Below are 19129 nucleotides of genomic sequence, written 5' to 3'. Positions count from 1 at the left end.
AGAGCCATCAAAGAGGGAGAGTGAGCACAGAGAGAAAAGTGGAGGGGGAATGTCCCGCTTAAGGTAAGTTTACCAAAAAAAATGATAATGACTTAAAAGCACACAAAGAAAATATTCTTAAAAAAAAAAAAGCTAACAAGGGAAGAAGTCACTCTCAAGAAAATGTAAATAATAGAACAATATAAAAATCTCAAAGAGATCACAGATGTAATAACATTGCGCTCCTCACCACCACGACCACCATCAATAACATAAGAAAACAAAACAAACAGAGAGGAGATTATGAAACAGGAATCTTTCCTCACACCAGGAAGGGATTTTTAAAGCAGATTTGAATTTAAAACAAGTGGTGATTGAAAAGGACCAATTAGAAAGCCTGGAACAAAATGTATATATATATATTTATTAAAAAAACCCCACCTCAATAGATAGGATAAGCGTAGAGTGAAGACAACAGGGAAATAACAAAAAGAAGTTGCACAAAACCCGGATTTTGTTCACATCAAAGTGTCCATGTGTTGTTTAAGATTCCCCTGAGTAGTAGGAAGTGAAAAGTAAAGATAGAAGTTATTTTTTTTCAAAAAGAAAAGAAAACAGCTAGTTACCTGTTTAACAAGCAGCTTCCATATGGGTTCGATTTCGACCTCAATGGTATTGGGCCCGCACACTAATCTTCTGGAGGAGATGGGTCATCTGTTAGTGTCACACCTACAAGCTCATTGATAAGTGAGTACAGGCTAAACTAAGCGGAAGTCACTTCTCTACTCTTTAAGGATTTTGTGCCTTCAATTAAAAATTAATGTGCAAATCCTAAAATACTAATACATTTTTAAAATGAAAGTCAGTGCATGATGGACAAAATGGTTTTTCTGGTCACAAAATATCTTAAGTACCATACAACTCAAGAGTCAAAATGAAGTTAGAAAGGCATTTTGAGTTATTTTAAAAATAATTTGATTATACTCTAAGAGCAGCTAAAAAGACACAGAAATGAAGGTGTTCCTGGAATTCGCAGGCATTCTAGATTGTTTTTGATGTTAGAGACCATGTCTATCTTACCTTGGTATCTCCAGCACCTAGGACAGGCTCTTAGTATAAGAACTCAACAAATACATGAATGAATGAGCCAACGAACTGAAAGATGATAGATATATGGTCTTCATGGCTAACACCTTGTAAATCCACACATATTACATTACAATAAGAAGACTTCATATTTGTACATGTTGCAATTTACAAAGTTCTCACAAAAGATTCTCTCATTTGATCACCACAGTAGTCCAAAGGAAAGGGCTAATATCCCCATTTTGCCAATGAGAAGGACTGTTCAGTGTGCGTGTTTTGCCAAAGGTGCATATATCTAATATTAGTCATGACAATATAACTTTTAAGCAGAGATGACAGTGTCAGAAACTACTGCACTTAACCTTTTATATGCATTATCTCTTTTAATCACCACATTATCCCTCTGAGATTTGATATTATCATCTTTATTGCAAGGAAAACTGAAGTGCAGATAAACTAATAACTTTCCCAGAGTCTCAGAGCTAGAAAGAAGCAGAGCCAGGCTTCACACCATGGTCTCTGTGACTCGACTTCACACTCTGCCCTTAGTAAGTACCAACGGCGAAAATCTGTGTGATAGATCTTTGGTCTAAGGTGTAACAGAGAGCTGAGCCCAAGTTTGTCTGACTTCAAGCTATGCTTTTCCAAGTACAATTATTGCTTGCAAGGGTCAGGTCTTCTGACTCCATGCTGTGAGAACACTGAGGTTCAGAGATGTTGGGAAGCAGACAGGTCAAACAGCATGTGCTGCTGTTTGACTTCACAAGTCCCTAAACATCCCATTGGGAAGAGACCATAACTCAAGCCACTTTGGTGTTCAGGATTCTTTTCCAGAATCTGTGGAAATAACCTGTTATTGGCCAACGGTCAGAACTTCTCAGGATCCTGAACTTGGTCTTCTCTCTCTCTCTGCTTGGAATGCCCTTCCCACATTCTGCACACTGTAAATGCCTTCTCAGTCTTTGAGAACCAAATCTGACAACAGACCCAACTGGTTGAGAAATCTGAGATCCAACAGACCTGGATTGGAAACCAGCTAAGCATTTGAATTTGCTGCTTCCTCTACCTGGAACCAGTTTCCCCCACATCTTTGCATGGCTCCCTTCCTCGTTTCATTCAGGTCTCTGTTCATATAGCACCTCCTTATTGGGGCCTTCACTAATAATTCTATTTAAAATAGCTACCCGGACCCCCAGCTCAGATTCTCTTTATCTCCTTAACCTATCTCATTTTTCTTTATAGTGTATTTGATAATCTGAAATTACACCTTATTTTTTACACGTTAATAAGCATGCAAACAATAGACTCTATCCTCCACTATAATATAAGCTTCTAGAGGACACTGATATATCCTGAATGCCTAAAATAGGGCCTAATACCTATAATACACTCAAGAATTATTTGGCAAATGAATGAATAGATGAATGAGGGGTGAGCCTGTGTCCCCTTATCTATAAAATGGGTTTGACAATATATGTGTTATAAAATTGCTATCAGTAGCGTATGAGATAAATGTATAAAGCATTTAGTACAAGTGTCCAGGATGTGACAAGTTCTCAATACATGGCAGCCACCTTTGAAGTCCTTCCCATTCCTACGGAACAATTAACTGGATTTTTCTCTCCTCCAACAACACTTTTTTTCTTAGCAACTTTGAATTGTAACATATAGTTACGTGTCTTTCTTCCCAAATTTCCTGGACCCTCTTTAATGGCAGAGATGGAGCTTTTTAACTCTGCTTTCTAGCATCTAGGGAAACAGTGTCCGACACAGAGAATGTGCCCAAAACATTGAACTTAATTAATGAGGACCTTTGTGACCCAAGTCTAGAATGCTCTCTCCCTTAAGAAGGCTGAAAACCCAGTTTGTAGAACTACAGGAGGGCACAGGCTATACAAAGCCAGTTTAGAAAGGAGCAAGCCAAGCGCCCGAAGCTGTTAGGCTTTCCTTGTCTGGTGAGATGGTTTCTGATATTACTAGTAAGGGAGAGGCACTCAGAGCCCACGAGGACAGATCCAGAGGATAAATACTTGCCTGTAGATTGCCCTCCTTAGGGCTCATCTAGGCCCTGGTTAAATGACAGTCTGGCATGCCCCTTGCTGCTTCATCTTTACCACGATCTCTTGCCAAAAAGTATTGTGTGTTCAGGGATTGTGTACTCATCTTCAGTCTCAGCATAAGCCCAGCAGAATTTTCAAGGACATTGACCAATGGCTGAGCAACCAGAAGGAACACGAAGCTTGAAGCTGGGTCCCACGAGGAAAAGTTCCAAGGAATAAAAGAGATTACGTGCCCTGACTTTAAAAATCCGATGAGCTGGCAGGGAAAAGAGGCCCTAGAATTATTCCGGGCTAATAAACAGGCTGAATAAAACTAAGTAGACTTGTCTAATAGTCAGAACTAGTCATTATGAGAATAACTGCTTTGGAGGTAGAAGGTCTCTCTCCAAAGGAGATTGAAGAATTTCCTCACAGGGAAGTTGTGGAGGGCATCTCCGCACTGGTGATGAGCTTGACTTGGAGGATCACTGAAGTTTTCTGTGATCATCAGATATTAGTAAATCTGCTGGAACATATTTATTTCTGAAAAACCAAACATGAATGACTAGGAAGACTATCTTTTGGGGATGGTCTATGACCTTTCTGAATTTGATTTTTTGCTCATTCATTAATTCATTCATTCATGTATCAATTTATTCACCAAATAATTGTTGAGAATATGTTGTGTGTTAGGCACTTCAGGCTCCAGATAGTGGAGACTAGAGTGGGGGTCCTCAAGGAGGCAGGAGGACCGTGTCAGAATCACTGGTGAGCATTTTCACTGCACACGACCACTGTGCCTCCACCCTGATAAGCCACTAATAGAATCCTCAGCAGGGAGGGAGACTTGCAGTTTTGCAAACAGTTAATGCTGAGCCAGGGGATTCTGCCATGACCTACTTCCGTGAACTTTGGAATTTTTAGGGAGTAGACTTATAGTTTTAGAAAATTCCCACGTGATTCTGGTACCCAATCCCTCATTCCCCTAACACTCCTGCTTTATAAAGGAAAGAAGACACAAGAAATTCATAGATGCATAGAATATGGCATCCAGGGCCAGCCCTGATGGCCTAGTGGTTCATGTTTGGTGCGCTCTGCTTCGGTGGCTCGGGTTTGGTTTCTGGGCGCGGAACCACACCACTCGTCCGTCTGTAGCCAGGCTGTGGGGCTAGCTCACAGAGAAGGACTAGAAGGACTTACAACTAGAATATACAACTATATCCTGGGGCTTTGGGGAGGGAAAAAAAAATATATGGTATCCAATTGCTGGGATTTGGGTATGGTTGTATAGCATAACAAGTATATTGGTCTTAGAGCCCTCCCATTAAAAATAATAATAAGATTGGCATGTTTTGAGAAATTGCTTTCTGGGGGAAAAAAATCTCTATTTGAGCAGTGCTTGAACCTGCTTCTGTACTTTAATGAAACATTTATACAGAGAAGCTCCATTTTACATGAGACATAAAAGTCATTTTAGTTTTTCGTATTAGTGCTCATCTGTGACCTGTCCATTTCTTTCATTTCTTAAAGCTTATTTCTTGATAGCCTCAGAGAAAGTCAGGCTCAAGTGAGGTGCTTCCAGTCAGCTCTTTTGGGAAAGTGCCCAGAGTATTCTCAGGCATGAGGATTTGGAGAGCAGAGGACCGGGACGGCATGGAGTAGAGGTGGGTCCGAGACATCTCAGGCAGGATCTCACCAGGGAGACCCAGGACTCAGGCTTACTGATATCGCCATAGGGCTTTGCTCTGAAACAAGGCGTTGAAGTTAAGTGATTTCATACTTTCAGTGGACCCAGAACCATAGAACCATGGGTCTGACAAATCTAGCTTATTAAAAAGAGAATGTTGATCTCAGTGGTCTGTTTAATTTTTATTAAATGCCCTATGCAAACTGTCATATTTTTAAGTAACTTATTAACTTCTAACTGAATGCTAAGAGTTGAGACAATCTTATTGGCTTCCAGAAGAATGAGTGAATTATCTCTCCTCTACTCCAACAAACCCTTCCTTGCTCCTTTCCAAAGAACTGATCTGATGGTTGAGTGTCTACAATTGGGCTGTTTCCTAGGGATGGAGCTTTCAAAGGGGATAAAGGTCATGGTATATAAGCGTGATTTCTTTTTTGACTTTTGCTCCCTGCAAGACCAGAGGAGTAAGAGAGTAGGGTCTCATGTCAGCCCTAATCTCCTTTTCTCTCTCCTGCCTCCTTCTTTCTCTCTGTTCCAATGTTCTCTCTTCCTTTGGAACAGCTTCCACTGGCTTGGAGCTGAGCCGGGGTGGAAATTCTTTCCTCTGGTACTAATAGGCATGGCTTTTCTCTCAATGGTGTGACAAACATTGAGAATTAAGTTTGGCCCTGCAGAATCACTGAGCCAATTCTGAGCATCTCTTCCCAGCTCCACATTCAGTGATGTCACATTGGTGGCTTGAAATCAGCCATAGTTGGGGTAGTCCCACTATAGAAATTGGCAAACTCTACCCATCACAGCTTTTTTTCTTCCAGAGAGCTGGGTTACCAACAAGGTGATTGGTCTGGAGCTGACCCCCAGTTACGAGGTGACTACTAGTATTGCTGTCAGAAAGTTCCTCTTTGGGGGCTGGCCCAGTGGCATAGAGGTTAGGTTCACACTTTGGTGGCCCGGGGTTTGCTGGTTCGAATCCTGGGCACAGACCTACTCACCACTCATCAAGCCATGCTGAGGCAGTGTCCCACACAGAAGAGCTACAACTCTACAACTATGATATACAACTATGTACCATGGCTTTAGGGAGAAAAAAAAGAGGAAGATTGGCAACAGATGTTAGTGCAGGGCCAATCTTCCTCAAAAAAAAAAAAAGAAAAAAGAAAGTTCCTCTTCTATTTTTAAACAAAAGTGGCGGGAGGAAGGTGGGCTGAGTGAAAAGAAAATGAAGAGATGCTCACCTTAAAAACTGTCCTCATAGGAAGACTACTTGGATGGATGGGGAATGAAGTAGGTGTGCTTTTTTCCATAGGCCCCTGTTTTCGTGAGATAAGAGAATTACCTTGTGTCTATGCACCTGTTTAGGACAGGTACTAAGAGGAAAAGTTGTGTTCAGTTCATGCATGAGTGAAGGCAGGAGCAAGGAACCTCCTGGAATAATATTCTTGCTTTCTTCTTGATGCCCTCTGACAGTTTCTCTCCAGGGTAAAGTTCTCTCTCCTGATGTCCTGATTTTCTTTTTGCTATTGAAAAGTGAGAACTACATAAATCTGTGCATTTTCCTTCTTTGCCTAGCTGCTAGTCATCATCAAAGATTTTCATGATCCGTCTTCCTTTACTTCTCATATTGTGCCCTTGCTTTTCATGCAAGCAAGCTCGAGGAAGTTGCTATCACTCAACCAATCAATCAATCACATTTATTTTTTTTAAAAAAGTCCTAGTCCTACACTAAAAACTGAGGGGAAAAAATTAGGGGGGAAAATGATCTACCTTCTACTTATTCTCTTTACCCTCCAAATAGATAAGCCCATAAAATAAAATATGCCTATATGTTCAAAAGTAGATCATCTCCTCTCTTCTTCATATTTGAGAAGCTATACTGTTTGTCTTGATTATTAGATTGTCAAGTTCTTTATTGTGTGGACCAGATTTAAATTTAATTATGTATGATGTTTATTAAAGCCTGGCACTTGATAAATAAGGACAAATGTGAGGTTGGTACACTGATGGGAAATCTTTCCTACGGAAATGGTTTCCTAGGCAGAGCATACCTACATTTATCAAAGAGATTTCCCAAATGCCCTAGATCTATCCTTTAAAGTCTTGTGTGTAATACTATTAAACCAATATGTTTTTAATGACTTTGAAAACTTTTTGTATTTCAATATATTAAGCATTGCATCTGAAATCGTATATAATGATACCATTTCTAAGGCATTTTGCAATATTGTCATAGTCTAGATGCCTGCCTCATTTTTCATAGTGTTCAGGCAGAGGGAAAACTTAAAAACAATAGATCGGTAATTCTCAGACTTGGTGTGCAAGGAATCATGGGGGTGTTTGCTAAAAATGCAGAGTTTCTTCTCACCACTGCCCCTAGCTTCTCCTTACTAAATCGGAATTATGGAGGAGAGCCCAAGAACCTGTATTTTAAGTACCAAATTGCTTCTTAGCTTGAGAATTAGTGTTTCTGATTGTGAAGATTGTTGGGAAGATAATGTCCCTAAAATTGGACAAGAAATGAAGGTGATGATAAGATTCTGGGGAAGGCATGCAAAGGTTTCCTTTCAGATTCACCAGGAGTCACCATTTCAAATTACAGATGAGGGAAGCAGGGACTCTAGATCATTGTAAGTTAGTGAGTAGCATAGGAATTTCCTATGCTACTACTATTATACTATTATTTCCTAATCTATGTGCCTTTATAGATATCATTCTCACAGTTGTACCACTATTCTTTGTCTCTCTTTCCCACTACTCAGCGAATGTCTCTGGGACAATGACTAAGTCTTATTTATTCTTAGACCCCTAGGGCCTTGCAAAGTGCCTGACATATTAGAGGCATTTAGTTAATAGATCAATGAATGCATTTATTTATTCATTCGTTCCATAAATACCCATGAGGCTCCTACCATAAATCAGGCACTGTTCTTGGTGCTGGAAATACAGTGGTAAATGACATAACTAAATGAACAAACAAAATCCTCATTCCAGGGCTGTTTCTCCAAAGTAAAATGTAATCATAATATTGTCTTTCTGTCTCTCAGAGGATTTGGAAGATGAAGAAGCTAATGGTTATGAAATGACTTGTTTCTTTTTTGTTTGTTTGTTTGTTTGTAAGGAAGATCAGCCCTGAGCTAACATCCATGCCAATCCTCCTCTTTTTGCTGAGGAGGACTGGCCCTGGGCTAACATCTGTGCCCACCTTCCTCCAGTTTATATGGGACACCGCCACAGCATGGCTTGACAAGCGGTGCGTTGGTGCGCGCCTGGGATCTGAACCTGGGCTGCCAGCAGTGGAGCACGCACACTTAACCACTACACCACGGGGCCAGCTCCAAGATTTAAGATTTTTTGAAGAAAGAATAAAAAAGACAACACAGAGAAGACTGTTCTACAATCCTGAAAGAAAAGATCAAATGTTATTTGATTGCATTGTTCTTTTAGTCTTTTCTTTTTAATCAGTTTGCCTATGGTGAGAACAATTTAGAATTTCTCTCTGATGCCAGTAAACGAACTGAGAGTACAGGAAGTTGATGAAGCATTATGCCAACAATTCACTAATCCTAAGCTATTTGATATTTCAGTTTCTGCTGGCAGAGTTCACTCAGGGAGTACCACAAACCCTACCTGACCTCTCGCTCCTCACTGGTCAGACCCAGTCCAAATGTATGATGGATGTCATGGCAGGAGTTGCTGTCTTCCAGGGACCTAGGGTGTGGTCGGGACAGGAACCATACTTCAGTTCATGGCACTCAACAATCCATGTGCTTCCCTTATAGCCTGATGTAGTGCTGAGAAAAAGTTGGACTTACCCGACTTTCCGAAACCGCTTCTCCAAGTTGTCCCAAATGTACCTGATTTTCTGCACTTGGATATATCGCAGCTGCAATGACAAATGTGACAGAACAGATGTCACTGATAAAGTAAAGCCCATCATGGGAGGGAAGGATTGTTAAACACAGGTCTTCACGTGGCTCTCACTTTCCTTGATACAGAGCTGTAGTTCCCAGCCCAGCAGTGTGATACTCAGACTTTCATCTGATAAACACTTACATTATTCTTTTTTAGCAAAAACTTGCCATAATAACATCACTTACTTTTAATTCTGGCTTAGATACAGCTTGATTTATGACAGAGTGGCGGTCAGCCACCAGGGGCTCTTCTGGGGTCCTGCTTATAGGAATCTTCAGTGTGGATAAGTTGAGGCACATTACCTTCTTCCTCATATATCTTTGAAATTCATCCTGGAAAAGACAATCCAGCTCATGAAATTCTCAAATGTTATTCAATAAGGCACTCAACTAACCAAATATCTACCAAGTGCTAGACCAGTGATTCCCAAAGTTTGGCCTGCAGACAAGAGCATCAGCATTATCTTGGAACTTGCTAGAAATGCAAATTTTCAGCCCCACCCCACACCTACTGAATGGAGAATTCTGGGGGTAGGGCCAGCCGTCTATGTTTTAAGGAACCTTCCAGGAGATTCTGATTTGCACTAAAATTTGAGAGTCACCGCGCTAGAAAATAAAGAGAAAGATATACTTTGCAGGAAAACTTATATCCAGAAAATCTTTTCTGACTATCTTAAAATGACATCTAGATGTTTAAAGTGTCTAATTTCCCTCAAAATACATATTTTTGAAACATTGAATGATCATTCCCATGTTATGTCTTTAAGAGTTATAACACTGACAGCCACTGCTCATGTAATGCCTAAGGGTACAGTCAATTACCCTGGCATGGCAGAAATTACCCCAGGCTGACATGGAGGAAACATCCTTCATTCCTGGATCAAAATAAGAGATGCTACGTAGATTGCAGGGATAGTTTTCCCATCTCCTGTTTTAAAACAAGGAAACTCTTTAAATAGAGGGAGATCCACCCTCTGGACTGCTGGCCAACCATTGGCTGTGCCACAGATGCAACACAGAAGGGCACGCACCATTGTCCTCAGCAACACAGTGTCTGCTTCTTGCAAAGGGCACGGGATGCAGCTGGCCCACACCCTCCACTGGGGCCTCCAGGTGAACACCAACAGAAGGGCTCCACAGGTCAGCACGGATCCTATAAGGAAGAAGGCTCTGCGTAGACTCTGGGTCCGGTAACCAAACACCTCCTGGAGAGTAAATAAAAGATCACTATATATTTTTTTTTTCACACAGACACGTTATTTCGTTCCAAGAAACACAAACTTTAGATGCAGAGCTGTTGGTTGAGAGAGAAGTCTGGTTTCAGCTTGTTGAATCAGATTGATTGCTTACAGCTGTCAGCTGATATAATAAAAAATGGACTCATTTTGCTACCCCAGCATATGAACTAAAACATTACACAGGAGGAGCAAGGAATGGGCAGACTTATATGGTTTTAAATGCTCTTGAATCACCTCAGATTTTTATAAAATACCTCATGTTTTGGACCAGATTTACTTTCTTTAGGTATAAGGTTTTTAAAAATTGTTAGTATGAATTTACTGGAGGAAGATGATAAAATTGTGACAGATATGACCCACACATATATCTAGATCTATTCAAATTCAGGTTTGTTTTATAATAACACGATTGAGAAGGATTGAAAGTATGAATAAGTGTGCTGCTTTCTAAAATAGTAGGATGATATAAATTAAGAGATTATCTGTGGACATGAAATACCTTAAAAAGACAGTTTATAGGTATTTACCCTGGGGATTAATATGCTGAAATGTTTCTACTCTTAGTAGTAGGTTAGTTAATGTTTGTCATGAATTGAACAAAGACTTGAGATGTGTTTTTAGGGGAAAACAAATAGCTAAAAACAATAGATTTGTTTATTTAAAGCCAATTTCTAGTTTCCATCACCTACAATGAAGTTTCACGGCATGGCTGTTTAAACTTCAAAAACTGGATTTTTAGTGCATTTAGAAGACCTAAAGGGATGCTGATTATTAATGACATTGTCACTATACTATTATTTTAGGTTCTGCTGTTAGTTTTTTTGTTTTTTTCTATGACACTGAACTCCTATGTTCAGATCACAGAGCTATAATGTCAAGAAAATAGGTTTTTACTGAGTTTCTATAGTATTTTCAATGATGGAACCTCTTGAATTTTACGCCAGTTTAGATCATATTATAATAAATCTCTTGGTTTAATTCTCTGGAAAAGTTTTCATCTTCAATAAAGTCATTTTCATCAATTTTTTCTAATAAAGAACTCTGTTGTAGATCAAGATTTTAATAAGAGTTGTTGGAAGTAATCCTTAAACATAGTGGAAAGGTCATAGGCATACGTTTGAGTCCCTGCTCTGTTATGTGACATTAGATAAATCATTTCACCTCTAGGGAATCCCAATTTATTCCTCTACAAAACAATTAGAAATATGTACCTTACAGGGTACTTGTGCTTAAATGAGATAATGCCTCCTTAAAGTGCTCCACAAATTAATTATAATTTTAAGAGTTCCTTTCCACTGCTCCTCAACATTATCACCCACCGGGGAAAAAAATGTTCATTACGTTTAGTGATGTAGTCACTCTATTTTGAGATTATACATGATAAGGTTTAAATGTAACTTAGAAACGTGTTCACTCTGCTTTTAAGCATATTTTCAATTAGGTCTCCTTTCTCTCTTCCTATTTTTCCTCTGATTCTATAAACCTGTTTTGATTTTATTTGTGAATTATAGCTTTATTAGACTCAAATAAAAGGTATATGCCAGTTCACATACCATGTCATAGATATGCATTCTTTTACTCAGTTACTTATAGGGGCTTATTACCAAAGCCCAAATGTGTACAAAATAGAAGCAGAACAGTTTGGAATTTTAGTCCTGCTTGTAGCTGAAAGGAGCACATTTGTAAATGACTTTCTCTTTTTCTGTTTACTTACACCCAGTCATGGCATTAGTACTTAGAATCCTGGTTCCCCATCAGTTCTTTTCTATACAACAATTTTTTTTTTCTTACAAACGGAACTCACAATGCTAGCAAGACTGCAATGAAATCACTACAGCTACATACTGCTAACAACCTTATAAATTGGAATAATTCTTTAGGGAAAGCATGATGACAAATTGTATCAGGAATTATAAAGAAGTTTCTATCCCTTGAATCAGTAATTCCACACTTGGAAATATACCCTAAGGAAATAATACATAAAGTAGAATGTGATATGTATGAAGATGCTCAGTGCAGCATTATCTGTAATAGCAAAGTTATTGGAAGAAACAAATCATAGCTAATGGTTCAATAAAATGTAAAACATCAAAACAAGAGCTATTGTGGAGCCGTTAAAAACAAAATGTATGAAGTCAATGTAGAAACTTGGGTCATTCTATGATATACTATTAAGTGAAGAAAAGAACAAAGAACAAATAGAATAAATGGAAAACAAATAGCAACATTATAAACTTTAACCCAACTATATCAATAATTACATTAAATGTAAATGGCACTAATACTGTGATTGAAAGCAAAGATCGTCAGACTAGATAATAAAAGAAGACCCATTATATGCTGTTTACAAGAGACACACTTTAAATATAAAGAAGCAGATAGAGTAAAAAAAGAAAATTTACCATGCAAAGACTAACAAAAGAAAATCAGTAGAGCTATATTAATATCAGACAAAATAGACTTTAAGGAAAGAAATATTATGGGAAAAAGGACACATCATAAGCTAAAAGATCAATTCAATAGGGAGACATAACAATCCTAAATTTTTGTGCACCTATAAACGGAGTTTTAAAGTTTGTAAAGCAAAATCAATAGAACTTAAATCTACTCGCACCATTGGAGATTTTAACAAACCTTTCTCACTAACTGACAAGACTAGTAAACCAAAAAAAAAAATTTACAAGAATATAGGAAGTTTGAACAACTCCATTAGCTAAAGTGACCTAATTAACAAATACAGAAAATTATAGTCCAAAACTGCATAATTCACATTCTTGTCAAGTACACATAAAATATTAACATAAATTGACCAACTTCTGGAATATAAAGTATGATGACATTATAATTAAACTAGAAATGAACAACAGAATGATAACTTAAAAATTTCTAAATCTTTGGAAATTAAACAACGTATTTCTAAATAACACACGTGAGTCAAATAAAAAAATACAAAGAACATTAGGAAATATTTTTAACTGAATGAAAATGAAAATTGACAAAACTTGTGGGATGCAGTTAAGACAGTGATTACAAGGGAATTTAGAGCTTTAGATGTATATTTTAGAAAATAAAAAAAAAGTTTGAAATCAATAAAGTAAGCTTCCACTCAAGAAGCCATAGAAAGAAGAACAAGTCAAACCTTAAAAAGTATAAGGAAGGAAATAATAAAGACAAGAGCAGAAATGAATAAAATAGAAAACAGACATACAATAGAGAAAATCAATAAGGCCAAATTTCTACCTTGAAAGGTAAATAAAATTGATAAACTCATAAATAAATCTGAGTATTTTTATGGTTATTAAAGAAAATTAATGTGTAACTAAAAGCCTTTCTACAAAGAAATCTTTAAGCCCAGATGGCTTGTGAATCCTTTCAAATATTTACGGTAGAAGTAATATTAATCTTGCACAAACTCTTCCGTAAATAGAGGAGGTGGGAATGCTCCCAACTTGTTTTATGAGGCCAGCATACTCAGATACCAAAATCTGATAGATACGTTACAAGAAAGGAAAATTACAGGCTAAGATCTGTCATAAATACAGAGGAAATAATCCTGAAATATATTATCTAACTAAATCAGTGATATATTTAAAAAGTAATACATTGTTATCAAATGGGGTTTATTCCAGAATCACAAGGATTTGAAAATAAATCTACGTATTTTGGTATGTTAACATTCAGGAGGAAAATGATAAGGTCATCTCAATAGATACAGAGAGACACTTTCATAAAATTCTACACCAATACATGACTTAAAAAAAAAAAAAGGAGAGTGACGTCAGCATCATGGCAGAGTGAGCTTTCCCATAAACTCTTCCCCCGATAAGATACAACAAAAGAAACAGTCACAGACCAACAATGGACTCCTAGACAGCCAAAAGGAAGATCACAAAGATCCACAATGCCACACATCTGAGGGTGGAACGTGCTGGGCCCCTGGAGGAAGTGGGGAGAGGTAAGGAGAACTCCTCTCCATCTCCATCAGATCAGCGATCCCAGTTTGTGGCTCCCAGAGAGGGGGGAGGGGCGGCCCTCTGCGAGGAAACCGTAGCTCTTTGGGCTCTCTCAGCCAGTGGGAAACTCCCACACAGAGGACTCAGACCTGCTACAGGAGTACCATCAACATCTGAGCACCCAAGGAGAGCAGATAACGAGGGGTGAGTGAGAAGCCTCCCACACCAGGGACCCAGCAGGAAAAAGAGAGAGCCCCCACCAACCCTCAAGCTGGACACTGCAGCTCAGCCAAGCAGACCAGACAAAGTTCTGGCAGATCGCAGTGAGTAGACGGAGCAGAGCACAGGGGGCTCAGATTACACAGCCCTTAACCCCCACATGGTGGCGGTGGGTGGAAATTGCAACCAGATATTTCCAGGATGAGGAAAAACAAAGCTAATACAGGAACCACAATACAAAGGGACATGAAATCACCAGACCAGAAGGAAAATGACAAGCACCTAGAACCAACCCTGAAGACACAGAAATCCATAACCTAAATGACAGAGATTTCAAAATACCTATCATAAAAAAACTCAACAAAATACAAGGTAACACAAACAATTCAATGAGATTAGGAGTTTCTTCACAAAAGAGATTGAAATCCTAAAGAAAAACCAATCAGTACTGATGGAGTTTAAGAACACGATGGAGGAGATAAAGGAGAATCTGGAATCTTTAAAGAACAGAGCTGACAATATGGAGGAAGGAATTAGCATTATAGAGGATAGGAATACAGATATGCTACAGATGGAAAAGGAGAGAGAACTAAGACTGAAAAGAAATGGAGAAAGTCTCTGAGAAATATCTGACTCTATTAGGAAATGTAACATAAGAATTATAGGTATTCCTGAGGGAGAAGAGAGGGAAAGAGGAACAGAGAGCCTATTCAAGGAAATAATAGCTGAGAACTTCTCAAATCTGGGGGAGGAGCAGGAAATACCTAAATACGTCAACAGGCAAAGGCCCACTCCACAACATGTAGTGGTAAGGCTGGCTAAAGTCAATGACAAAGAAACAATATTAAGGGCAGCTAGACAAAAACAAAGAATAACATACAAAGGAACTCCCATCAGGCTCTCAGGGGATTTCTCAACAGAAACTTTGCAGGCTAGGAGAGACTGGAATGATATATTCAAAATACTGAAAGACAAAAACTTTCAGCCAAGAATACTCTATCCAGCAAAAATATCCTTCAAATAGGATGGAGAAATAGCAACTTTCCCAGATAAACAAAAGCTAAGGGAGTTCATGGCCACGAGAACCCCACTACAAGAAATACTCAAGAAGGCCCTCAGGCCTGAAAAAAAAGAAAAGAAAGGAAATACAAAGCTTGGAGAAAGGAGAAAAATAAATAGACAAAATCAGAAAAATAGTAGATATTTACCAGAATAGGTTACCAACCACTTAAATACCAAAATCAAAGATCAAAGGAAGGAACTCACTAAAAATGAATATACTCTCATCACTGTAACCACATACCCACAACACAAGATAGAATAAGGTATAACAAGAACAATTTAGAAGGGGAAGAGGAAAGTGATTGAATTGACTTAGTATAAGGAAATAAGAGGCCATCAGATAATGGACTATCTCATACACAAGACCTTTTATACAAACCTCAAGGTAATCATTAAACAAGTAATCAAAACAAAACCACATATGATAAACAAAGAGAAAACTAGAAGAGTCATAAGACAGAACAACCAAACTGAATTGGCAGTCCAAAACAAATGGGACAAGAACCAAAGGAAATGCAAAAGAACTGGAAAATAAGTGACAAAACAGCAATATTAAGCCCTCATGTATCAATAATTACCCTAAATGTAAATGGATTGAACTCTCGAATCAAAAGATACAGAGTGGCAGGATGGATTAAAAAGCAAGACCCAATAATATGCCACCTCCAGGAAACACATCTCAGCTCTAAAGACAAACACAGGGTCATAGTGAAAGGATGGAAGACAATACTCCAAGCTAACAGCAAACAAAAGAAAGCAGGTGTTGCCATACTCGTATCAGACAAAGTAGACTTCGAGATAAAACAGGTTAAGAGAGACACAGAAGGGAAATATATAATGATAAAAGGAACACTCCACCAAGAAGACATATCGCTTATAAATATATATGCACCCAATATAGGAGCACCAAGGTACAGAAAGCAACTATTAACAAACCTAAAACGAGACATTAACAACAACACAATAATAGTAGGGAATCTTAATATCCCACTTACATCAATGGATAGATCATACAGACAAAAAAATCAATAAAGAAATAGTGGACTTAAATGAAAAACTGGACGAGATGGACCTAGCAGACATTTACAGAGCACTCCATCCAAAAACAGCTGACTATGCATTCTTCTCCAGCGCGCATGGAACATTCTCAAGGATAGACCATATGTTGGGGAACAAAGCAAGCCTCAATAAATTTAAGAAGATTGAAATCATAACAAGCATCTTTTCAGACCATAATGCTCTGAAACTGGAAATCAACCACGAAGAAAAAAACTGGGAAAGTGACAAAAAATGTGGAGATTAGACAAAATGCTGCTGAACAACCAATGGATCATTGATGAAATTAAAGGAGAAATCAAAAACTATCTGGAAACAAACGAAAATGAAAATATGCCATACCAAATTATATGGGATGCAGCAAAAGCGGTCCTGAGAGGGAAACTCATAGCAATACAAGCCCACCTTAACAAACAAGAAAAAGCCCAAATAAGCAACCTTAAATTACACCTAACAGAACTAGAAAAAGAAGAACAAAAAAAGCCCAAAGTCAGCAGATGGAGAAAAATAGTAAAAATCAGAGCAGAAATAAATGAAATTGAGACCAAAAAAACAGTAGAAAGGATTAATGTAACAAAGAGTTGGTTCTTTGAGAAGATAAACAAAATTGACAAACCCTTAGCCAGACTTACTAAGAAAAAAAGAGAAAAGCCTCAAGTGAATAAAATTAGAAATGAAAGAGGAGAAATTACAACGGATACCACAGAAATACAGAGGATTATAAGAGAATACTATGAGAAATTATATGCCAACAAAATGGACAATCTAGAAGAAATGGATAAATTCTTAGACTCATACAACCTCCCAAAACTGAACCAAGAAGAAATGGAGAATCTGAATAGACCAATCACAAGTAAAGAGATTGAAATAATAATCAAAAACCTCCCAAAAAATAAAAGTCCAGGACCAGATGGCTTCTCTGGTGAATTTTACCAAACATTCAAAGAAGATTTAATACCCATCCTTTTCAAACTATTACAAAAAATAGAGGAAGATGGAACACTTCCTAACTCATTCTACAAGGCCAACATCACCCTGATACCAAAGCCAAACAGAGAAAATACAAAGAAGGAAAATTACAGGCCAATATTGCTGATGAACATAGATGCAAAAATCCTCAAAAAAATATTGGCAAACCGAATACAGCAATACATTAAAACATCATACACCATGATCAAGTGGGATTGATACCAGGGACACAAGGATGGTTCAACATCTGCAAATCAATCAACGTGACACACCACATCAACAAAACAAAGCATAAGAACCCCATGGTCATCTCAATAGAGGCAGAGAAGGCATTTGACAAGATACAACATCCATTTATGATAAAAACTCTCAACAAAATGGGTATAGAAGGAAAGTACCTCAACATAATAAAGGCTATTTATGACAAACCTACAGCCAACATCATACTCAATGGGGAAAGACTGAAAGCCATTCCTCTGAGAACAGGAATGAGGCAGGGCTGCCCACTCTCACCACTCCTATTCAACATAGTACTGGAGGTTTTGGCCAGAGCAATTAGGCAAGGAAAATGAATAAAAGTAATCTAAATTGGCAATGAAGACGTGAAACTCTTACTATTTGCAGATGACATAATTTTATATATAGAAAACCCTAAAGAATCCATTGGAAAACTATTATAAATAATCAACAACTACAACAAAGTCGCAGGGTACAAAATCAATCTACAAAAATCAGTTGCATTTTTGCATGCTAATAATGAACTAACAGAAAAAGAGCTCAAAAAGATAATACCATTTACAATTGCATCAAAAAGAATAAAATATCTAGGAATAAATCTTACCAAGGAGGTGAAATAGCTATACAATGAAAACTACAAGACATTATTGAAAGAAATTGATGATGACATAAAGAAATGGAAAGACATCCCATGCACATGGATTGGAAGAATAAACATAGTCAAAATGTCTATATTACCTAAAGCAATCTACAGATTCAATGCAATCCCAACCAGAATCCCAAAGACATTCTTCATGGAAATAGAAAAAAGAATACTAAAATTCATATGGGGCAATAAAAGATCCCGAATAGCTAAAGCAACCCTAAGAAAAAAGAACAAAGCTGGAGGCATCACAATCCCTGACTTCAAAACATACTACAGAGCAATAGTAATCAAAACAGCATGGTACTGGTACAAAAACAGACACACAGATTAATGGAACAGAATTGAAAGCTCAGAAATAAAACCACACATATACAGACAGCTAATTTTCGACAAAGGAGCTAAGAACATACAATGGAGAAAGGAAAGTCTCTTCAATAAATGGTGTTGGGAAAACTGGACAGCCACATGCAAAAGAATGAAAGTGGACCATCTGTTATTGCCATTCACAAAAATTAACTAAAAATGGATCAAAGACCTGATGGTGAGACCTGAAACTATAAAACTCATAGAAGAAAATATAGGCAACACACTATTTGACATTGGTCATAAAGGAATCTTTTCGGATGCCAGACTAGGGAAACTAAAGAAAAAATAAGCAAGTGGGACTTTATCAGATTAAAGAGCTTCTCCAAGACAAATGAAATCAGAATCAAGATGAACAGACCACCCACCAGCTGGGAGAAAATATTTACAAAACATATATCTGACAAGGGGTTAATCTCCATAATACATAAAGAACTCACACAACTGAACAACAAAAAAAACAAACAACCCAATCAAAAAATGGGCAGAGGAAATGAACTGACACTTCTCCAAAGAAGATATACAGATGGCCAATAGGCACATGAAAAGATGTTCAACATCACTAATCATCAGGGAAATGCAAATCAAAACAACACTAAGATATCACCTCATGCCCATTAGAATGGCTATAATACCAAGACAAAAAACAACAAATGTTGGAGAGGATGTGGAGAAACAGGAACCCTC

General features: G+C 37.9%; 1 protein-coding gene across 1 annotated transcript in view; it reads right to left on the bottom strand.

The window, feature by feature from the left end:
* Positions 1 to 19129, bottom strand: part of ATP13A5 (ATPase 13A5) — a 110436-nt gene that overhangs the window by 80428 nt on the left and 10879 nt on the right. Inside the window, exons 2-6 of the mRNA XM_058555609.1 lie at positions 9731 to 9904; positions 8886 to 9032; positions 8601 to 8671; positions 8416 to 8496; positions 606 to 675 (exon numbers count right to left, since the gene is read on the bottom strand). Of these exons, the coding sequence (XP_058411592.1) occupies positions 606 to 675; positions 8416 to 8496; positions 8601 to 8671; positions 8886 to 9032; positions 9731 to 9904 (543 nt within the window). The remainder of the gene's footprint in view (positions 1 to 605; positions 676 to 8415; positions 8497 to 8600; positions 8672 to 8885; positions 9033 to 9730; positions 9905 to 19129) is intronic.

This window comes from Diceros bicornis, chromosome 15 (assembly GCF_020826845.1).
Source record: "Diceros bicornis minor isolate mBicDic1 chromosome 15, mDicBic1.mat.cur, whole genome shotgun sequence".
NCBI lineage: Eukaryota > Metazoa > Chordata > Mammalia > Perissodactyla > Rhinocerotidae > Diceros > Diceros bicornis.
This window is presented reverse-complemented; position numbering and strand designations above follow the sequence as displayed.